This window comes from Tamandua tetradactyla, chromosome 13 (genome assembly GCF_023851605.1).
Source record: "Tamandua tetradactyla isolate mTamTet1 chromosome 13, mTamTet1.pri, whole genome shotgun sequence".
NCBI lineage: Eukaryota > Metazoa > Chordata > Mammalia > Pilosa > Myrmecophagidae > Tamandua > Tamandua tetradactyla.
Window position 1 is genome coordinate 26,781,953 of NC_135339.1, and position 21,729 is coordinate 26,803,681.

General features: G+C 48.8%; 1 protein-coding gene across 4 annotated transcripts in view; it reads left to right on the forward strand.

The window, feature by feature from the left end:
• Window positions 1-21,729, forward strand: part of LRRC20 (leucine rich repeat containing 20) — a 122,281-nt gene that overhangs the window by 80,077 nt on the left and 20,475 nt on the right. For all 4 annotated transcript variants that reach the window (XM_077125023.1, XM_077125025.1, XM_077125024.1 and 1 more), the window contains one exon: window positions 11,289-11,456. In XM_077125023.1, the coding sequence (XP_076981138.1) occupies window positions 11,289-11,456 (168 nt within the window). The remainder of the gene's footprint in view (window positions 1-11,288; window positions 11,457-21,729) is intronic.

The following is a 21,729-nucleotide window of genomic DNA, read 5'->3' on the forward strand; positions in this document are numbered from 1 at the left end:
TCTGAGCTTTGGGGAAGGTTTGAGTGGCCAAGAGTTGAGGGGACTTGCCTCTGATGACGGCCTGTGGGTCAGTAGCCAATATAGCTGATGATGGGTAGGGTCCATATGTGTTGACAGTCAGCCTAGCTGGGTGGACACATGCTTGGTTTTAGGCCAGCCCTCCCCACTTCCCACTGATGGGCTCACGATGGGACTGAGGACTGGACCAAGACTCTTCTTTTTTTTAACTTTTTTTTTATTAATTAAAAAAAATTAACAAACAAAACATTTAGATATCATTCCATTCTACATATACAATCAGTAATTCTTAATATCATCACATAGTTGCATATTCATCATTTCTTAGAACATTTGCATCGATTTAGAAAAAGAAATAAAAAGACAACAGAAAAAGAAATAAAATGATAATAGAGAAAAAAAAAACTATACGTACCATACCCCTTACCCCTCGCTTTCAGTTACCACTATTTCAAACTGAAATTATTTTAACATTTCTTCCTCCTATTATTTATTTTTATTCCGTATGTTCTACTCTTCTGTTGATATAGTAGCTAAAAGGAGCATCAGACATAAGGTTTTCACATTCACAGAGTCTCATTGTGAAAGCTATATCATTGTTCAATCATCATCAAGAAACATGGCTACTGGAACACAGCTCTGCATTTTCAGGCAGTTCCCTTCAGCCTCTCCGCTACATCTTGAACAACAAGGTGATATCTACTTAATGCATAAGAATAACCTCCCTCCAGGATAACCTCTCGACTCTGTTTGGAATTTCTCAGCCATTGACACTTTTTCTCATTTTACTCTTCCCCCTTTTGGTTGAGAAGGTTCTCTCAATCCCTTGATGTTAATTCTCATCTCATTCTAGGGTTTTTCTCAGTCCTTTGATGCTGAGTCTCGGCTCATTCCAGGATCTTTGTCCCACGTTGCCAGGAAGGTCCACACCCCTGGGAGTCATGTCCCACACAGAGAGGGGGAGGGTGGTGAGACTGCTCGTCATATTGTCTGGAGAGAGAGGCTACATCTGAGCAACAAAAGAGGCTCTCTTGGGGGTGACTCTTAGTCCTAAATTTTAAGTAGACTTGACCTATCCTTTGTGGGGTTAAGTTTCATTTGAACAAACCCCAAGACTGGGGGCTCAGCCTATAGCTTTGGTTGTCCACACTGCTTGTGAGAATATCAAGAATTCAACTTGGGAAAGTTGAATTTCTCCCCACTCTCACCATTCCCCGAAGGGGGCTTGCAAATACTTTTCCAGTCACTGATCAAATCATTCTGGATTCATCGGGGGATCACTCTGGACAAACCAACAAAATCTCATGTGCTACCTGAGATTCCAAGTACTTATGACATTCAATCAAACTATCTACATGAGTTATATTAGGAAATGCTCTAGTCAAAATCTAAGTTTTGTAACAAATAAACATTTTTTGCTTTAGTCTCACACATAAGGTGACATTTTAAAGTATTAATTATCATCTATTTTCAGCACCCTGCAATAATGACATTCCTTTGTTCTTCCTCTTGCCAAAACATTTTTAAAATTTGTACATTGTACATTTCACTATTATTATACACTCTAGGCATTCCTAGATTATACCATCTTGATCTTTAACATCTATCTTTCTTTCTGATTTCATTATGTCTCCAGCCCTCCTCCCTCTATCATTCTCACATGCAGCTTCATTCAGTGTTTTAATATAATTACATTACAGTTAGGTAGTATTGTGCTGTCCATTTCTGAGTTTTTGTATCCAGTCCTGTTGCACAGTCTGTATCCCTTCAGCTCCAATTACCCACTCTCTTACCCTATTTCTATCTCCTGATGGTCTCTGTTACCAATGACATATTCCAAGTTTATACACTAATGTCGGTTCATATCAGTGAGACCATACAGTATTTGTCCTTTAGTTTTTGGCTAGTCTCACTCAGCATAATGTTCTCAAGGTCCATCCAGGTTGTTACATACTTCATAAGTTTATTCTGTCTTAAAGCTGCATAATATTCCATCGTATGTATATACCACAGTTTGTTTAGCCACTCGTCTGTTGATGGACATTTTGGCTGTTTCCATCTCCTTGCAATTGTAAATAATGCTGCTATAAAGATTGGTGTGCAAATGCCCGTTTGTGTCTTTGCCCTTAAGTCCTTTGAGTAGATACCTAGCAATGGTATTTCTGGGTCGTATGGCAATTCTATATTCAGCTTTTTGAGGAACCGCCAAACTGCCTTCCACAGTGGTTGCACCGTTTGACATTCCCACCAACAGTGAATAAGTGTGCCTCTTTCTCCGCATCCTCTCCAGCACTTGTCATTTTCTGTTTTGTTGATAATGGCCATTCTGGTGGGTGTGAGATGATATCTCATTGTGGTTTTGATTTGCATTTCTCTAATGGCCAGGACCAAGACTCTTCTTGAGGAAACAGCTCCAGTACAAACAAGGCCCTGAAATTACTTTGCATAGAGCAGGAAAGATGTTAAAGCAGAGATAGCAGCTGTTTCTTTTGATGATAATACATTTCATCAACAACATCTATTTTAAGTTTCTGAAGCTTCTCCAAGATAAACCAGCTGCAAAAATTATTTGTGGCAACTATGTACATCTCCCTTTATTTGTGTTAGGGTATTGAAACCCGGTAAGTACTGAGTGACCTCATACTGGCCTGAGGTTAAAAAAAAACTGGTTCTGCCATTTCTAACATCCTGACCTTTAATATGGACTTAATGAGATTAATCCTAAGAATGAAAGGTTGGTTTGACATCTGAAAATCAATTAATGTAATACACCCTATCAGTAGAATCAAGGATAAAAACTACATGATAATCTAAACAGATACAGAAACGCTGATAAAATTCAAGTCATTCGTGATAGAAATGCTCAGCAAACTAGGGATAGACAGGAACTTCCTGAACCTGATAAGGGACATCTGTGACAAACTCGCAGCTAACATCATGCTTAGTGGAAAAGACTGCGTGCTTTCCCCCTAAGATCATGAAAAAAACAAGGATGCCAGCTCTTGCCACTTGTAAGTCAGCACTGTGCTGGAGCTTCTAGCCAGGGAAGTTAGGCAAGAAAATGAAGTAAAAGATATCCATATTGAAACGAAAGAAGCAAAATCATCTCTATTTGCAGATAACATGATCTTATATGTAGAAAACCCAAAAGAATTCACTAAAAAACCATTAGAAGTAATAAATGAGTTCAGCAAGGTTGCAAGTTACAAGGTGAATATAAAATGAAATAATTCCATTTTTCAAAAGCATCTAAAAGAATAAAATATTTAGAAATAAACTTAACAAAAGAAGGGCAATACTTACACTATGAAAACTACAAAACCTTGTTGCAAGAAATTAAAGAAGACCTAAGTAAATGGAAAGGCATCCCATGTTCATGGGTCTGAAGATTTATTATTGTTTCTATGTCAGTACTCTCCAAATTAATGTACAGATTCATTGAAGTCCCTATCAAAACCCTAACTGACTTTGCAGAAATTGACAAGCTGATTCTAAAATTCATATGGAAATTCAAAGGTTCCAGAATAGTCAAAACAATCTTGAAAAAGAAGACAAAATTAGAGGACTCACACTTCCTGATTTCAAACCTTAATGCAAAACCTTGGTAATCAAAGCAGTGTGGTACTGGCATAGGTACCATATAGACATATAGTTAAATGGAATAGAATTGAGAGTTGAGAATTCAGCCCTCACATTTATGGTCAGCTGATTTTCAACGAGGATGTCAAGACAAGTCAACGGAGGGAAAAGTAGGCTTTTCAACAACTAGTGCTGGGGCAATTAGGTATCCACAGGCGAAAGAATCAAATTCGACTCCACCTCACACCATACACAAAAATAAACTCAAATTGGCTCAAAGATCTAAATGTAAGGGCTAAAACTATAAAGCACTGAGAAGAAAACACAGGTGTAAATGGTTTCTTTTATATGAAAAGGTTTTGTGCTACAAAGAACACCAAGAAAGGAAAAAGAAACCAAAGAATGGGAGAGTATTTTTGCAAATCATGTATCTGATAAGGGACTTGTATCTAGAATACATACTAAATAATACTTTTTAAAAAGAGTGATTAAAAGTGGGCAAAGGATCTGAATGACATTCCTCCAAAAAAGATATACAAATGGCCAATAAGCCCTTGAAAAGATGCTCAGCATCATAATCATAGGGAAGTGAAATTAAAACTGCAGTGAGATGCCACTTCACATCCACTAGGATGGCTAGAGAGAAAAAGACAGGCAATAACAAGTGTTGGTGAGGATGTGGGGAAATCAGAACTCTCATACACTGCTGGGAAGACATAACATGGATAGGGAGGGTCCCTGCTCCTCCCTTTCTTCCCGCTCCTGAGAGGAGCAAGTGTGATTTGACCCATCAGGGCTGCTTTTCTTCTTTTATTTAGCACACATTTAGCATCTGTCAAAACAGTGTCAGTCAGGGTAAAGGATGAGTGTCCATATCTTAAAACTTCAACTTCTGTGTGAGACTAAGGGAGAGATGTTTATTGGATGCAAACTTTTTATTTTGGGTAGTGCATTTCCTGATTTAACTTGTTTGGTCACTTTAGTTGAGCACCATAAATACAGGGAATCTTGAATAGGGCATAAGATTTTGTTGGTTTGTCTGGGTTAATGTAATGCCCCAGTAAATCCCAGAGTGATTTGGGCAATGAATAAAGAAGTATTGCAGGGTCCCCTTAGGGGAATGGAGAGAAAGGGGGAAAGATTTAGCCTCCCCATTTGGAGAATTTCTGATATTCTTGCAAGCAGTGGGGACAACCAAATCAATAGGCCAAGCCCCCAATCTTGGGGTTCACCCCATGAGACTTATTCCTGCAAAGAATAGACTGAACCTACTTAAAATTAGGCCTAAGAGTCACCCCCAGGGAACCTCTTTGGTTGCTCAGATGTGGCCTTTCTAGAACTCTAAGCCAACATGGCAAGGGAACCCATTGCCCTCCCCTCCTACATGGGACATGACTCCTAGGGGTGTGAATCTCCTTGGCAACGTGAGACAGAAATCCCACGATGAGCTGGGACCCGGCATCAAGGGATCGAGAAAACCTTCTTGACCAAAAGGGGGAAGAGAGAAATGAGACAAAATAAAGTGTCAGTGGCTGAGAAATTTTCAACACAGTCGAGAGGTTATCCTGGAGATTATTCTTATGCATTATATAGATATCCTTTTTCAGTTTATGTGTATTTGGGTGGCTAAAGGAAAGTACCTGAAACTATAGAGCTGTGCACCAGTAGCCTTGTTTCTTGAAGATGATTTTATGAAGGTATAACATTTACAAGAAAATCCTGTGTCTGATGTTCCCTTTATCTAGGGTATGAACAGATGGTGAAAAATTGGATTAAAAAATAATAATAGTAGGGGGAACAAATATATTGGATAGATGGAAATACTAGTGGTCAGTGAGAGGGAGGGGTAAGGGGTATGGTATGTGTTTTTTCTTTTTTCTTTTTATTTCTTTTTGTGGAGTGATGCAAATGTTCTAGGAAATGATCATGGTGATGAATATACAACTATGTGATGATTTTGTGAGTCACTGATTATATACCAAGTATGAAATGTTCACATGTGGCTTTGTCAATAAAAATATTGAAAAAACTGATCACCCGAGGTGTGACTCAGGCTGTTGTTGTCCTGAGGATGTGTCCTGGGACACATGTGACACTTCACAATGGAAGTGTCTCCAGCCTTCCTCAAAACTCTCTACCACCCCTCGGTTCCCTCCAGTCCCACCCCTGTCTTGGTGTCTGAATGGTCCCCTGCTCCCACCCCACCTCCCTGAGGACATGGGGCTGTCGTTTCTGTTCCCCCTTCTCCTATCTTAGGAGCATGGGAAGCATCCATCGGGCATGGTATGCTAGGTGTGTGTGACCCTGGCCATGTTGCTTGACCTACTCAGCCTCAGTTTCCTCATCATTAAGTTGGGCTAGGGCCAGATCTCCCATAAGGTTGGTGTGAAGATTACATGAGGTCTCCCTAACAACTCATCCATTGCCTGGTGGTACATAGTGTTCCTCAGGAGACATTTGTCTCAACCCCTCCAGCCTCTTGTCACCACCACATATACTGTTTACAGTTTTGTGTTTGCTCACTGTCACTTCCTTCTCTGGTAGATAGAGCATAGGGTCATCCCAGTCCTGGTTTCGTTGTGCCCCCTGATGTGATCTTAGGCAAGTTGCTTCACCTCTCTGAGCCAGTTTCTGCTTCTGTGACTTGGAGGAGAATGAGAATGAGAGCCGTCTGAGGATTGGAGACCGTGGTGCCCCAGCACCTAGCCATGTGCGGCTGCATAATTCTCTCAAAGCAAAACAAAACACAAAGGCGACTGTTGCTACCACTTTATCGATTGTAGGACCATGCCACAGTTCAGCAAGATAATGTAGCGTGTCTTCCTTTTTCTTGGGATGTGTCTCTTTGGTTGAGCTCTCACCAGGGGAGATGTTCCCCGGCAGCCTGGAACACGGACTCAGGTGTGAGCCCCAAACCTGCAGCAGCAGGTGGAAAGGCTGTAGGAGCCTGATCAGAAAGGCTCTTCGAAAACTTGCTGAAGGAGGCTTTGGGAGCCATTGATGGTTTTTGAATGAGGAAGTGACGTACTCAGAACTGCCCTTTGTGAGGTTACAAGGGCCCCAGTGTTCAGTGTTTCCTGGAGATTGATCTAGAGACAGGAGGCTCCTGAGGAGATGGGCACAGTGATCCAGGGGACAGGTATTGAGGGACTGAGCAAGGGTGGTGCAGAGGGCTCATGCCTTGGGAAGGCGATTCTGCATGGCGGGGGTGGGGGAGCGGCTTGTACAGCTTGGAAGTAGGGGGAGAGGCAGAAATGGGAAGGCTCTGGAGTGTGGGGCTTGGGCGGATTTGGAGTTGGTAGGGCTCAAAAAAGGAGAAGTGAGTTGGGAGGGTCAGGAAGAGGAGGTGCTGGTAGTCACAAGACTGCCCTGGGGTAGGGGTGAACCTGCCAACACTGTCTACCCACTGCTTGGGGGTTCTCCCTCTCCACACATCCCTGTAGGACCAGCTTGCCTCCCCACCGTTTGCTAGTCCTCTGGCCTGCCTCCCTTCCTGGGGGGCTGCTTTGCCCTCCCTGGCCCAGTACGTCGTGTGGCCAGCAGCACCTGCGTCCCCACGGTGGACAGGGCAGAGTCCTGGCTGGAGTGGGGAGGTGGGAGTCAGTGTGTGGCCCTAGGAAAGCCGCAGGCCTCTCTCTTGGACTCAGGTGAGATTTTGATGTGTGGGGGCCAGATTGGACATCAGTAATTAACGGGGAGCAGTCACAGGCTCTCTGGGGCAGCCAGTATCCACGTGACTCGAGACAGGTGCGGGCACCCACATCCCACTCTTGGCACGGTTCCCACCTGGATCTGTGGCAGGGACGAACGTCCGCCAGCCTGCCAGGCAGGAATGGAAGCCTCAGTAGTCTCCGAGTACCTCTGTTTAAGGATGTCATCCTCCCGGAAGCCAAGCCCAGGGATGAACGCGTGCATGCTGCCCTGACCAGGCACGGGACACCGAGGGGGCTTGCTGGATGGATCATGAGCCTCGTTTTCCATCTCAGGAGCGCTGGGTAGGACCCCCGCAGTTCTCCTCACACCTGCGGGCCTGTCTCCGCCCTCCAGTGCTGACCCATGGCTGGGTGGTCTCAGTCCCGAGGTGGGCTAGGCGAGGTGAACTCCTGCCCAATCTGGGGTGCTGCCTCGGGTCCCCAGGAAGGGGAGCAGGCTGCAGAGGCAGGGTGCCCCATGGTCCTTCCTGTGTCCCCTCCCACGGCCCCTCCCCCTGTCCGCTGGCCCTGACCCTGCAGCGTAGCAGGGAGGCAGTTCTTACGCTCTCAGAAGCCAGCTTCAGAGGTAGAATTCACAGTTCAGCCTCCTTGGGGCTGAGATTAGACTTGGACCAAATTGGTTTGAAAAAAAAAGGCCTTTTTTAAAAAACAAAACACAATTCTGAACATGTCAAAAACTAGGGGTTATGCCAGAGACCCAGGTTCGATTCCCAGAGCCTACCCATGCAAAAACAAACAAACAAAAACCTGGGGCTACAAAATCAAGAGGGGCGATTCTCCGCCCCACTATCCCCAGCAGTTACCCTGGCGAGCTGCGGGGTTCGACGCTGTGGCGGAAGGGCCTGGGTCACAGGCGGTAGGACCCCCCCACCCCACTCCAAGCTACCGTGCTGTGTATCTGTGATGCTGCGACCACGTTTATCAGCTCGCTGCTGCTCACCGCCGCTGGGAACCCCAAACACCTGCTCCCAGAGGCCTCAGGACCCTGCGCTTTTGCTTTTCAAAACAGCAAAGAACAGTGTTGTATCCATTACAGCCTCAGGCAAAAGGCATTTTCTCTTCTAAGACTAAATTTGAGTGATTAGTAATACAAGTCTTGTTGGTAACCCAGTACTAATCAGATTACTGGATTAACCCAGATGCCCTGCCTGGTTTCCATATCTATTTGTTTCTCCGTCTATCTGTCCATCCTTCTGTCTGTCTCACATACTTGCATAGTATTTACTGTGTGCCCAGCGCTGTTCAAAGCCCTTTTCATGTCTTAACTCATTTTAATCTCACAACAGCCCTACAGAGAGGTTTTATAGACCCCAATTTATGAGGCAAAGAAAGAAAACTTATCCAAGGTTAAATGATCTGGAAGGGGCAGAGTCTGAATTTGAACCCCCATGCCATACTGCCTTTCCCCACAAGCATGGAAGGAGGGGGGCTGAGGGGTCTCCCTCCCTGAATGGGGCTGTGCCCCCAATCAATTGTTGTATAACCCAGGAAGAGGAGGCAGGCAGTTCCTTCCCTCTGTCTCTGCTATTCCCAGGGCCCCCCCTCCCTACCCAGAAAACAAACAAGTCAGAGCAATTCCCTCCTGCCCAGAGCCCCATCCTGGCAGAGCAGGGACCGGTGGTGTGGTTAGACCAAGTGTGTGTGTGTGTATACAGAGGTTCATGGGGTGGTTAGGGGCACTTTGTTCTCACTGCGGGAACCCTGGGGGAGGCTGTTGGAATCCAGCCTCAGGAAGTTCATCTCCTCCCACCCAGCGGCTGCTCTGTGGAGCTGAGTTAGTCTGGAGCACAGGGGGAGAAGCAGGGTCAGCTACATAATTTTTGGACCCAGTGAAGAATGAAAATCTGGAGCCTTTGTCCAGAAAGCTGGAAAAGAGTGCCGTTAGAGACACAGAAAGCTTTTCCCCTGCACCCCTTCCCCTACTGCAGGTTCTTTTTTCACTTGTCATGGTCTGTTTTTATTTGCTGTTTCATGTTTGTTTGTTTGTTTTTTTCCCGCATGGGCAGGCACTGGGAATCGAACCCAGGTCTCCAGCATGGCAGGCGAGAACTCTGCCACTGAGCCACTGTTGCCCACCCCAATGTTGTTTTAAGTAAAGAAAAAATTACCTTTGAAATTATTAGCATGATTTACCAATTGCCTTTGTATTGTGCAGTGCCAATTTTAAATGCAAATATCAGAACATTCAGAACATTTAACTCGTGGAATCAGTGAAATTCCACTGTTTGTATTTCATGGCTCGTTTCCGGAGGGTGCCTTGAACTGGCCAGGAGAGACAAACTCAGACAGACTCGGGAAGGTTGGAAGGAGGAAGGGAGAATGTCTCCAGGCTTGGAGTTAGCCACAGGGGCACTCTGAGCTGGGAGATACTTGTAGGGCAAATACAGACTCTCACAGGTGCCTAGGGACCCCACCCCACATTTCAGGGCATGCCCTCAAGCCTGACAACTGCTGGGTTTCTGCTTCCACCAAATGCTGGATGGTTTCACTGTGCCTCCACTGGGGGTGGGGGAGTGGGAAAGTTGAACCAGGCAGCTGCCCTTCCCCTGGGCCCACCACCCTAATCTATGGCAGGTGGACAACTCCCGAGGATCTTGGAACCTCTGCACAGGACATGCTCCATACCTGGATTGAGGGAGGCTGGGTGGGGCCTTGGCACCAGGGGCATGAGAGCAGACTGCTGAGAATCCATCCTGGAGGTGACAGGAGACGGGATGTGTGTGTCCTGAGGTGCTATGCTATACTTAAAAACCCACATCCGGGATAAAATTATGAAGAATTTCTAGATGGTGGGTGCAGAGCATCCATTCCCAGGAGCGGAGCCCTGGTGAGCTTGGGATCCTGTGCCATTGCAATGGTCACCTGCCTTGGAAGCCAGCTCTGGAGAGAAATGCTGAGGGATAGTCTTCAGGTCACTTGGCATCTCTGGATCTCAGACCAGATGGGGAGGCTCACCTGATTCCCACCATAGAGGAGGGTTCACTTGTGAGGTCTCATGTGGACAGGGACTGGGAAATCAGCAGAAGCCAGGGGCCCAGTTGGGGCCTGGACTCTTTTTCTTCCTCTCGTGGCTGTTCTGATCTCTGCCTGCTTTCTTGCTGCCGCTGGCTTCCTCTGCTTCCCTCATTTCTTCCCTAATGTTAATTGAGCACCCACTGTGCTGACCGCTTTGCATGGTTTAATCTGCACACAGCCCTGTGATATAACAATAATAATAGTAGTGATATAATGATGTTTATGATGTTTGCCCTGAACCTGTACTGTCCTGCTGACAGATTTAATCCTCTAACAACCCTTTTTACAGATGAGGGAACCGTGACCTAAGGGAACTGGAAAACATTCTGAGTGGGCAGCTTGTCGGCTTTGACCCCAGGCTGCCTGGCTCCAGCTACCCCACTCTTAACTGCTGCGTTATGCTATGCCACCTTCCATCCAGCCCTGTGGCCTCATGCTTTTTTGTCCTTGTTTGCATAGCCCTGGTGGGTACCCCAGCCTCTCTGTACATCGTGGCATTTCAGCTGCAGCTGCACCCCTTCCCCTAGCCACTTTCTCAGCACAGCTTCAGCCACATACCCAGCCGCGGGACTCCAGCTGGTCCAGTTCACCTTCTCACCCCAATGTCTGCATGGGTTGCTGGTCTGCTTGGGGAACGGCCACCCTAGAGTTGGAACCCACCCAAGTCTGGTCAGCTGTGGCTGTGGAGGAGAGCAAGGCCACAGTACAAGAATAACTTGGCTCCCTGACAGTTCCTTGAGCAGGAGCCAAGGAGGGTGGTGTCCTTTATGTGGCTGTGGGGTGTGGGGGGGCTACAGGGTGGTCCCCCATTCCATTCCACAGCCAAAAGCAGGGGACCCAGCCAGAAGGAGGAGTGGCAGGCAGTGATGGACACGTCACCCCTCCTCTTGTGTAAAGGTGCCTGCGGTCAGCTGCTTGACTCCCCTTCTCACCTTTCCTGTCTTGCTTCCCTCCACACGGCAGCGCTCCGCCTGGAAGGGAACTTCCTGCACCGCCTCCCCAACGAAGTCAGCACCCTGCAGCACCTCAAGGCCATCGACCTCTCTCGGAACAAGTTCCAGGACTTCCCCGAGCAGCTGACCACCCTGCCAGCACTGGAAACCATCAACCTGGAGGAGAACGAGATTGTGGGTGAGTGGCAGCTGAGGAGTCCCGACACGATGGGGCCCATTCTAGCCCTCCTTCTGGACCCAGGGGCTGCTGCTGCCTCCCCTTCTCTGAGCTCTTTTTCCTATTTGAGGCTCTCACACGTGGGGAGGTCTGGGCCTTCTGGATGAGACACCCGCGTATAGGGCACAGGGCCTAGAAGGGAGCCCTATGAGACACTGCCACCTGCCTGGTGTTGTGTTGGAAGCTTGCTTTCCCCTGGCAGGTAAAGACCGGGGCTTTGCCTGCAGCACAGTCCTGAACTACCTGGGTGACCTTGATCCACAGACTCTCCCTCTCTGTGTCTCTGATGGTCTAGGCTGTCTCCGGACCCTTCAGCTCCTACCCCTTGTAAATTTATTCTTGACCGAGTCCCTGGCTCTCCCTTCCCCGCTTTCATAATGGGCTCTTCACCATCATTAAGCAGGGGCACTGGGCAAATGAGTTCAGAACAGCCGCAGATGTGCCCCTTCCTGTCGACCCAGGCTGCTGGTACCTCCCACCACCAGGAATCCCGAGGATATCCCACTTAGGGTCTTCTGCAAACAGTGGATTCCAGGTGGCTGGTTCTTCTTGGGAAGGGGAGAGAGATTCCTTCCCTCCTCTTGCAGCAGTTGTGTACCTCTTCATCTCATCAGTATATCAGGGGACTGAGAGTCCTCCCCAGCTTGCTTATCTAATCTTGCTAGAGAGAATTCAGCATTTTTCAGGGTCTCTCTGTGCCCTTGACTCCTCTGCTTCCTCCTTCAGCAGCCTTAGTGTGTGCAGGAAGCCCATTTCTGGGCACATTTCTCCTTTTCTCCTGTTCCCTCTAATGCTTTTCCTGCTTTAACAGTAATGGTGTTAAAAGCCCACTTCAGTGATGTTTTTATTTTTGTAAGCTTATCCACAGCCATTATACCATTTGATTAAAAGCAAAAGCTTTCTAGTGGTTTGGAGCAGTCTAATGGGGAATGACCTGCCTCGTGAGGTGGTAAGCTCCCCATCTCTTGGGGATGCTGCAGGAACAGCTCCAGCCCTGACTGGGTAGGAGGTGGGACCAGCTGAGCTCTGAGGTTCTGGGCTTCCTGACTCCCTTCTTTTAGAGGTGGGTTAACTGAGGCCCAGAGAGGGAATGAGAGATTGTCAGGTCACATAGCGAGTCTGCAGAAGTGCCAGGACTAGAATTAAAGACTCCAAAACTCAGGCCTGTGTCTGGGATGGAGTTTGCTTGCCTGGCCTCTGGGAAGGCCCTGGGGGGTGGGCTCTGGCTCAGTCTTGCCCTGCCAAGACCGGGGTCCCCAAGTGGCTTGTCTCTAGGCTGGCCCCTTAGTCCTCTTTGGGGCTTGAGCAAGTGTACCAGTTTTAAGCAGAAAGAGCTTTACCAGGGTGCCTTTTTACGGTGAGGCCACTCCTTCCTGAGCTCCCTGATTACCCAGGGTCCTGCTCCTGAGCTCTGCCTTCCTGGCCAGGCCCCCCTTGCCTGTGCCCTACCTCTAATTCCTCTTATTTTTTGAGGCCTTTCCTTGGCCCAGATGGGGCAGTAGCCAAGCAGGGGCTCCTCGAGGCCGATGCCAAGATCAGAATCGGGTGTATTGCTGGCAGGCAGATGGGTCAGGATAACTGCTGGCCACTCATTGGCTTCACCATTTCCTGATTGCAACCTTGGAAGACTCCTATAACCCGCCGAGTCTTAGCTGCTCATCTTTCAAATGAAGATTAGCTCCACCCACTCTGTTCCCAAAAGGTGGTCAGAGACCAGAAGGTTCCCCAGGCAGGGGAACAGGCTGAGTGGCTGAGTATAGTACAAGAAGAGACTTTCACCAAAGTGGGCTGTACAGGGTGACACAGTGCCCCTAAGACTTCCCCTCCCATGGGCTGACCATATCCCTCTGCAGCAAGAGCCCCAAAGCAAAGGTCAGCTGTTTTGCTCATTCTCTCAAATATAAATCTCTGCCTTTTCGCAGAGTGACAGTGATAGCCCTTCGCCCCTGAAAGTATCTTATAGTTTGCCAAGAACACTCATGTGTAGGCCCATGGCAAGGGGCATTTGTCCTGATTTGACAGGTGTAGAAACAGTCTCTAAAACATTTTCCTAGCCTCCATGGCCGCTTGCCTACCTCACACCTGGCCAGGCAGAAGGGACGTTAAGCACACCCTCTGGACTGCCTCCCAGTCAGTTCAGCCTGCACCAGAGCCCTTCTGCTGCCCAGCCTGGGCAGCCTAGGACGTGTGGGATGCCAGAGGCTACCCATGTCCAGGAGAGGCTCCTGGAGGTGCTCTGCTGATCCCAGGTCCCTCTCCTCCGTGGGCACCCTTTAGTTGATTCATAATTCCCATTCTCTGCTGGAGAGAAGGAGCGTGTAGGAGCAGCCAATGTTCCCATGCTGGAGTCATCTCCTGCTCCTGGTTTCTGCCTCTCTCTGATCCTATTGTGCCAACAAATGGCTGAGAAGGGAGGAGAGAATCAACTACAACCCCTCTGGAACTTCCCAGCCATCCTAGTCTCTTGGGTGGCTTCTCACCTTCCCCCAAACCAGTGGAAAGGCCAGCCACCTCCTTCAGAGCCAGTGTGGAGGGAAGCAGGCATTGAAGGGCAGGGAGGAGGGGCTGTCAGTGACAGTGAAGAAGGCAGGCACGTCATAGTCCTTCATTGGAAATACCTTTGCACTATTTGCTGATTGTAGCTGATCTCCTGCAGGATCTCATTGGAATGATTGTAGAAGGAGCTTAGGGTGCCTTCAGAATGGCCTATTTTTCCCCTTAAGAGCCCTCAGAGGGTGTTGGAAAAATAGAAAAAAAAATGTTTTTTCTAAGAAATGAACTTGAGATGTATTTCTTGCCTTAAAGCCTTAGTTCAGAGACTGGAGGACAGGTAGCTCTGAAACAAGCCCCCACGTGCATCAGAATGAGACCTCCCCATCTCAGACTCACTTCTGGAGGGACCTTCCCAAGAGATGCCCTGGCCTGGCCCCAGGAAGACCTGGAGGGCGCCCCGCTGCCTGGCGGCCACCGGGGTCCATCTGTCATCCTCGTGTTTCTAAATAGTGCTGTCACCCAGGCTTCCTCCACCCCTGGGCCACTCTGGGGGAGAGGAGGAGAGAGGGCTCCAGTCCAGGGAGGGGAGAGCAGAGGCTGGGGAGGGACAAAACCACTGTTGTCTGCTTCCTGACCTGGAGGGGACGATGCCAACCCCACGGTCTCACTGCTGGCCAACCACACGCGGCCTCACCTCGTGCAGACAGTCCTGTGGCCTTACATGGTAACCTTGACGTGTGACCTTGTGCTCCTCCGCGTCCTTGTGTCTCTGGAGCCGCTCTGCGCTGGCTTGGGGCAAGGCATATGGCAGGTGCTCAGTTGTTTGGGAATACCCAGCGAGCAGGAATGCTAGTGCCCCCTGACCCTCTGACTTTCCTGAGGCACAGTATGGGAGATTTTTTCCAATTGTAGGTTGTGACCTATTAGTGAGTGGTGAAGTCAGGTTAGTGGGTTGAGACCAGCAATTTTGTAACGAAACAGAATAGAAAATGTCAGTGTATCACGTGAAGTATAGCAGATACTGCTTTGTGAAACTTTGCTTCTGTTTTTTTATGTACATACATTGATATGTATAGTGGGTTATGATATAGAATATACCTTTTACTGGGAGTCATTAAAAAAAAAAGAAAGGCCATTCCCGCGAGTTGTCCTGCAGCGTCTGTTATTAACCAGCCTGGCTGCTTGTCCTCCTGCAGCCACACTGTGCACGCCTCCAGCACACTTCCCCTCCTTTGTGGTCACCCCCGCAGCAGAGGATACCGAGGCTCCAGCTTTGGGAATGAGCTCCCTACCCACCTGAGCATGGAACCAGGTGGATGACAGAGTTGGCACCAAGTGGCCGTTTCTCTCCACCCCACCCAACCCATGCATTTGCAGTCTGTGCTCTCAGCCTGGAAGTCCTTCTTCATTGCTCACCCTTGTCTTTGCCTGTGGCCAAATTCTGAATTTGGAGGTTTGGGTCTGCTTCCAGCAAAAGGACATGCTGCAGGTGAAGGCGCAGCCTCCCTCTCCCCGCTGACCCTCACAGACTGCTCTTTGGCAGGTGCCTCTCAGCTACCTGGGAGAGTCCTGGATCCCTGGGGACAGGCCTGGCAGTATGCATTTATTGGCTCTGGGCACTCAAAAGAGGGAGAAAAGGGTTTGCAGCCTACAGTATTTGTTTAGACAAATTACTTACAAATTACTGGGGTATGTGATGGATCCTACATTTTCCAAACCAGAAATTGGTGCCCAGAAGCTTTTAAGTATTTATAAGCAAAGCTGTCTGGAGAAAGAGACGTTGCAAAGATGAATGAGATGCACGTCCTGAGCTCACGTTGTGTACAGTCTGTAGGGGAGGCGTGAATGAGCAGATAGGAAGCTCCTGGGTAGGACACGGTCAGAGCTGTAAGGGAGTAGGAAGTGGTGGAAGAGGACTCCTAGCAGAGGGGGGCTGTCCATGTATCTGTGGGGAGGACCCAGGGAGGGTTTCTGGAGGAAGTGGAGGCGTTTAATCTGGATGGTGAACAACGAAGTGGGGCTGGGTTTGGTCCCCATGTTGAACCTCCATATAGCGCCCTGGTGGAGAGGAAGAAGTCAGCTCTCTCACCCCAGCCGCCACCACTGGAGCCTTAATTGGGGGGCAGGAGCAGAATTAAGTCCTAACCAGCTTGCTCACAGGCGCTTGATGTTGTTTAGCAATTTAAAGCCCTGGAACATGTTGGGGTGAAGAGAAAGTCAAGTTTTTCAGACACTTGGTTTTGCTAAGTAAGAGACTGTTTCAGCTAAGCTAGAATTTAACCTTCCATTACCCTCAATTTGCTGGGTTTTCCCCACTATGTACTCACTGTTCCAGAGAGAGTGAGAGATTACAGGATAACAAGTGATTGTTAAGGATTTCATAAACAGGAAACTGACATTTTTAAAAAGAAAAGTATCCATAGTACTTTGGGCTGCGCTCACTTCTGCCCTTGTGCTGTTCCATTTCCTACTGTTTTGGGCAGTAGTTCCCAATGCGGCCCCAGCAGCGTGGGCTACCTGAGAGCTTGTCAGCCACGTAGAGCCTCAGGCCCCACCTCAGGCCTCCTGAGTCAGGATCTGCATCTCAGCGAGTCCCCCAGGTAATCTGTGTGCACGCCCTGGTCTGAGCTGCGCGGTCCAGGGCTCTTCTCAGGTCCTGACTCTGGGCTGCTGGTTCTCTGAACAGCCCCTCCAGCCTCCCAAACACACCTGCTCCCTAAAGTTCGCAGAATTTCTCGGGATATGCTCCCCGGAGCCCACATCCAAATCCCACCAGAGTTAAAATGCAGGTTTCTGGGTTCTGTCTCTGACCTTTGGAGTCAGAATTTCTGTGGCCAGAGCCCAGGAAACTGCTTTTCTAGTGAGTATCCTGTGCAGGGGACGGGGGGCGGATGTGAGAAGCTGAGCACACAGCTGTCTGTGTGTCTTCCCCCCCTCTCCCCAGGCCATCCGGTCAGTGCGGGGTCCTGCCCACTTTGCTTCCCGAATCATCTTTGGTTCCTGCTTCCTCGTTTTGGTTTCTTCACTGGTTTGGTCCATTGTTTGTCCAGGCCACTGCATCAGCTCTCATAGAGCTCCCCAAATGGGGGGATTGTGGGGCCCTTAGAGCACGGACCGTGCCCATGGTGGCAGGCTGGTGCTGCACTGGGGGCCTCAGCCTGCATCGCATCCTCTCCTTGGGGAAGGCAGGAAAGAGGCAGACGCCCCTCTCTAGTCTCCCAGATGTGCGCTCTCTGGCCACCTCCCCTAGCCCTGGGCACAGATTCGCATCAGGACCCCAGGGTCTCCTTCCCCTGATACTCCCATTGCCGTGCCAGGGCTCAGCCTGTTTAATGGAGTAAATTGCTCCACATCCCCTGGCACAGAGGAGAATCTGGTTTTGTCTCATTCTAGGACTCTCTACCAAGTGCTCCTTAGAGGTTCTATGGGCTCTGGTTGCTCAAGTAACTTGCCTTTGCTTGGGAACATGGGACAGAATTGCTGAGTACCTAGTGCTGTGGGAGGGTCTCCTGGAGGCCAAGACGACGGACACGGAGGCCAGGAGCCAGCAGGGCAGGGTGGGGCCGGCTGTAGGCAGGCCCTGTCCTTCCTTCCCGGGAATGATGCTTTCTTTTTTCAGTCCTTTTGCCCTCCTGGTCCTTTTGCTCCAGGGGCTGTCTACAGGCTATTCCTTAGGTGGGAAAGGAGGAGAAGGTCACTACTAGTCATTCAGCTACAGCCCAGGAAATGTTTATTTTTTTATTTAGAAAAAAATTTTTTTTAATTTTTAAAATTTTTATTAATAAAACCAATCAGCATACAATATGAACATTCTTTTTTTAATCACATAGTTGTATATTCATCAGCATGATCATTTCTTAGAACATTTGCATCAATTCAGAAAAAGACATAAAAAGAAAACAAAAAAAATGTATACATACCATATCCCTTACCCCTCCCTTTCATTGATCACTAGCATTTCAAGCTACTAAATTTATTTTAACATTTGTTCCCCCTATTATTTATTTATTTTTAATCCATATGTTTTACTCATCTGTCCATAAGGTAGATAAAAGAAGCATCAGACACAAGGTTTTTGCAATCACAGAGTCACATCTCAAAAGCTGTATCGTCATACAATCATCTTCAAGAAACATGGCTACTGGAATACAGCTCTACATTTTCAGGCAGTTCGCTCCAGCCTCTCTGTTAACACCTTAACTAAAAAGGTGATACCTATTTAATGCATAAGAATAATCTCCAGGATAACCTCTCAGCTCTGTTTGGAATCTCTCAGCCATTGACACTTTACTTTGTCTCATTTCTTTCTTCCCCCTTTCAGTCAAGAAGGTTTTCTCAATCCCTTGGTGCTGAGTCCCAGCTCGTTCTAGGATTTCTGTCCCACGTTGCCAGGAAGGTCCATACCCCTGGGAGTCATGTCCCACGTAGAGAGGGGGGGAGGGCAGTGAGTTTGCTTGCTGTGTTGACCAAGAGAGAGAGGCCACATCTGAGCAACAGAAGAGGTTCTCTTGGGGGTGACTCTTAGGCCTAATTTTAAGTAAGCTTTGCCTGTCTTTTGCGGGGTTAAGTTTCATATGAACAAACCCCAGGATTGGGGGTTCAGCCTATTGCTTTGGTTGTCCCCACTGCTTGTGAGAATATCAAAAATTCTCTACTTGGGGAAGATGAATTTTCCCCCTTTCTCACCATTCCCCCAAGGGGACTTTGCAGATACTTTTTTATTCACTGTTCAGATCCTTCTGGGATTTATTGAGGCATCACTCTGGACAAACCTAAGAAATCTCATGCCCTACTCAAAGTTCCATGTACGTATGGTATTTCAGTTAAGCTGTCCATCCACATAAGTTATATTAGGAAATGCACTAGTCAAAATATAGATTTTGTACCAAATAAACATTTTTTGCTTTAGTCTCACATGTAAGTTAAAGTTTTAAAATATTAATTACCATCTATTTCAGGAAATGGTTTTTAAACAGAGGAAACCTTGAAGGAGCAGAAGCAAAAATAATGCTTTGTTTGATCTAAAACAGCAGAGGTACACAAGCTTTTCAGAACTTAATAACTATGGATGCCTTGTACACATCCCCTGTAATCATCTCATTTAATCCACTCACAGCTGAGAAAAGGAGACTCCAGAGGTTAAGTAGCCTGTGTGAGTACATGGGGCACAATTCAAATGCAGCTCTTTGGTGCACAGAGCCCACTCATGGCCTGCTGAGTTTTTCCTCAATGAAAGAGGGGCTCTGAGTGGCTAGAGGGGAGGCAGGCGAGGGGTACCATGTGCCCAGCAGGCACCCAGCAACTATTAGCAAAACTGAATTGGCAGGTTGCAAGGGGGTAAGTTTTCCCACAGTGGCCTCACTCAGCCCTGGGAAGAGTCCTGTAGGTGCAAGAAAAGGACCTCTCATCCTTCAGGGGGTCACACTGCAAGGCCTTGGTAACTGGTATTGCACAAGGGATGACTGGAGAAAGCAAATGTGCCTTTTCCTACAGCTCCGTGTCTGTCAAAAAGACTCTCAGCCATTAAGACAGGTCAGAGCGCAGGAGCTGCCTCTTGGCCCCCCTCCCCTTTCCCTTTGAGGCTGCCAGGCTCAGGTGACGGTGGGGATGGTGGTAGCAGGGGCTAGTCGAATCCCAGTGTAGACAAGTGAGCGGCGCTCCTTGTATTCCCAGAGCTGTAAAGACACTGAAATAAGCAGGCTGGTTGGATCTTTCAAGCTTGCAATGCTTGTGGTTTAGCCCATCCCTTGTCCTCTCAGGACTTCCCCCTCCCAGGGAGAGTGTGCATTTAGTAGGGACCATGCCAAGCTTTCGAGGGCTTTGAGGGTTCAGGCCAGGCCACTGTCTGCTCTGCAGACTGACCTATCCCCGAGGGTGGGAGAGGTGGGAAGTAGGGAATCTTGACCAAAACAGATGCTTTGGACACAGGCCTGGCCCCTTGCCAGATCAGACGGGCACAATGGGAGGGTTCACCTCCTCCAGCCTACAGTGAGGCTGCCTCCACCTTCTGGCACCAGCCGCCTTGTGCCTGAGAGGCAGCCTGAACGCCAGCAGGAAAGGTTTGTCTATGTCCCCCGAGCTTGCCTGCCTGCCAGCTTCCTCTCTGGATGGTGCCAGGGCAGACAGAAGAGGAGACCCCCACAGTTATAACGAAAGCAAACGTCAAGGCAGATGCCTCCCCCACCTCCTTCAGCTCCTCTCCTGATGGGTTGTGGCCCCCTTAGGGTACAGAATCAGACTGCACCCCACCCTGACCACGTTCCACATTCCACTCTTGCCAGGCCTTCTCCTACCTCGACTGCTTGGTTGTGGCAGAAAAGGCACAGGTGTAAAGCCCACTCCCCTGATGAACTTGCCCAGATCGCCTCGTCCTATGCGCCTCGGCCTCTTCACACGCAGCGTGGGGAGAACAGTTCCTGCCCTTGGGGCTGAAGTCAGGGCTCCTAGCTCACCCGTACTGTCTGTGGGTCCTCCTGCTGCTCTGCCTGCTTATCCTGCTCCCCTCACTCCCCCCACCCCTGCAAGTCCATTTACCCAGGGGCCAGGGTAATAGGGGATGCTGCTAAAGGCTTGGACAGGGCTAACCAGTGGGTCGCAGGTCCAGGGCAGGTGTCAGGTAGCCAGGGAAGATATGCAGAGTTGACCTCCTGAAGGATTCTAAGTAGGTAGCCCCCAGCAAAATTGTGGAGCCCTCCCAGGTCCCTTGGAGCCCATCTCTTTGCCCCCCTCTCTCCCAAGCTTGCTGCTGTATCCTTCCAGGTCCCACTGAGGAGGGGTCTGCTGCAGGCTGTGTCGGGGTTTCTGCCTCAGTGTCCCTGCATCCACCCAGCACTTCCCGATCCCTGCACAGCAGCCTCAGCAGAATGTCTTGAGCTCAACTGTTCCATCTGCACTTTCCTGTTTCTCACCTGCCTGGCTATGGCAGAGGAGATAGCTCCACTGGCGTTTGATTGGGGGTTCTCTTGAGAGTAACTGCTGACAACTCAACAACTCAGCCCATGGCCATCAAACTCCCTCCTCAGTCCCCCCCCCGCCCCCCCCCCCCCCGGCAAATCTCTTGGAGCACTAATTGGCAGGCCCTAACCACAAGGGGTCAAGGAAATATGAGTTTATTTTTCTAGCACATTATTTCATCTCTCAGTGTCATGGTTTCCTCCTCTATAAAGTTTAATAGATTAGATGAGTTGAGATACGCAAAGTACCCAGAACAGTGCTCTGCTCCCCTAGGCCCCACAGATGCCCTTTCCGGATTTCTCTGTAGCACAGCGTGCTCACCTGGCTCTTTCAGAAGGAACTTTTTATCAATAAGCTAAAGGCAAATGAAGACCCTCAAAGTAGAAAAAGAAAAGGAAAGTGGTCCAGTTTCCGAAGTCCGAGTTTAGGCCAAAAAGTCGCAGTGAGAACGGAGAGGGTTGGCCCCTGCTTCCGCACTTCTGCGGGGGAACCCCCGCTCCCCCTGTAAGGGCTGCTGGGTCTGGCTCAGCCAGGGGAGGGCTGCAGCCAGCTCACTCAGGTTCAGTGACCTCGTGTGGGTAGCTTGAAATCAGCCATGGTGGGAGTATTTACGCCACAAAATTTGGCAAATGCTGCAAATCAAGGTTTTCCCCCACAAAGAGTGGATTGCTAACCATTACCACACCCCTGGTTCAGACTTCCCACTTCCTTTCCCCTCAGCATTTTGGCTTTTTCCCATTAGCGTCCTTCTCTCTGCTCTCTGCCAGCACCACTGCCTCACCTTCAA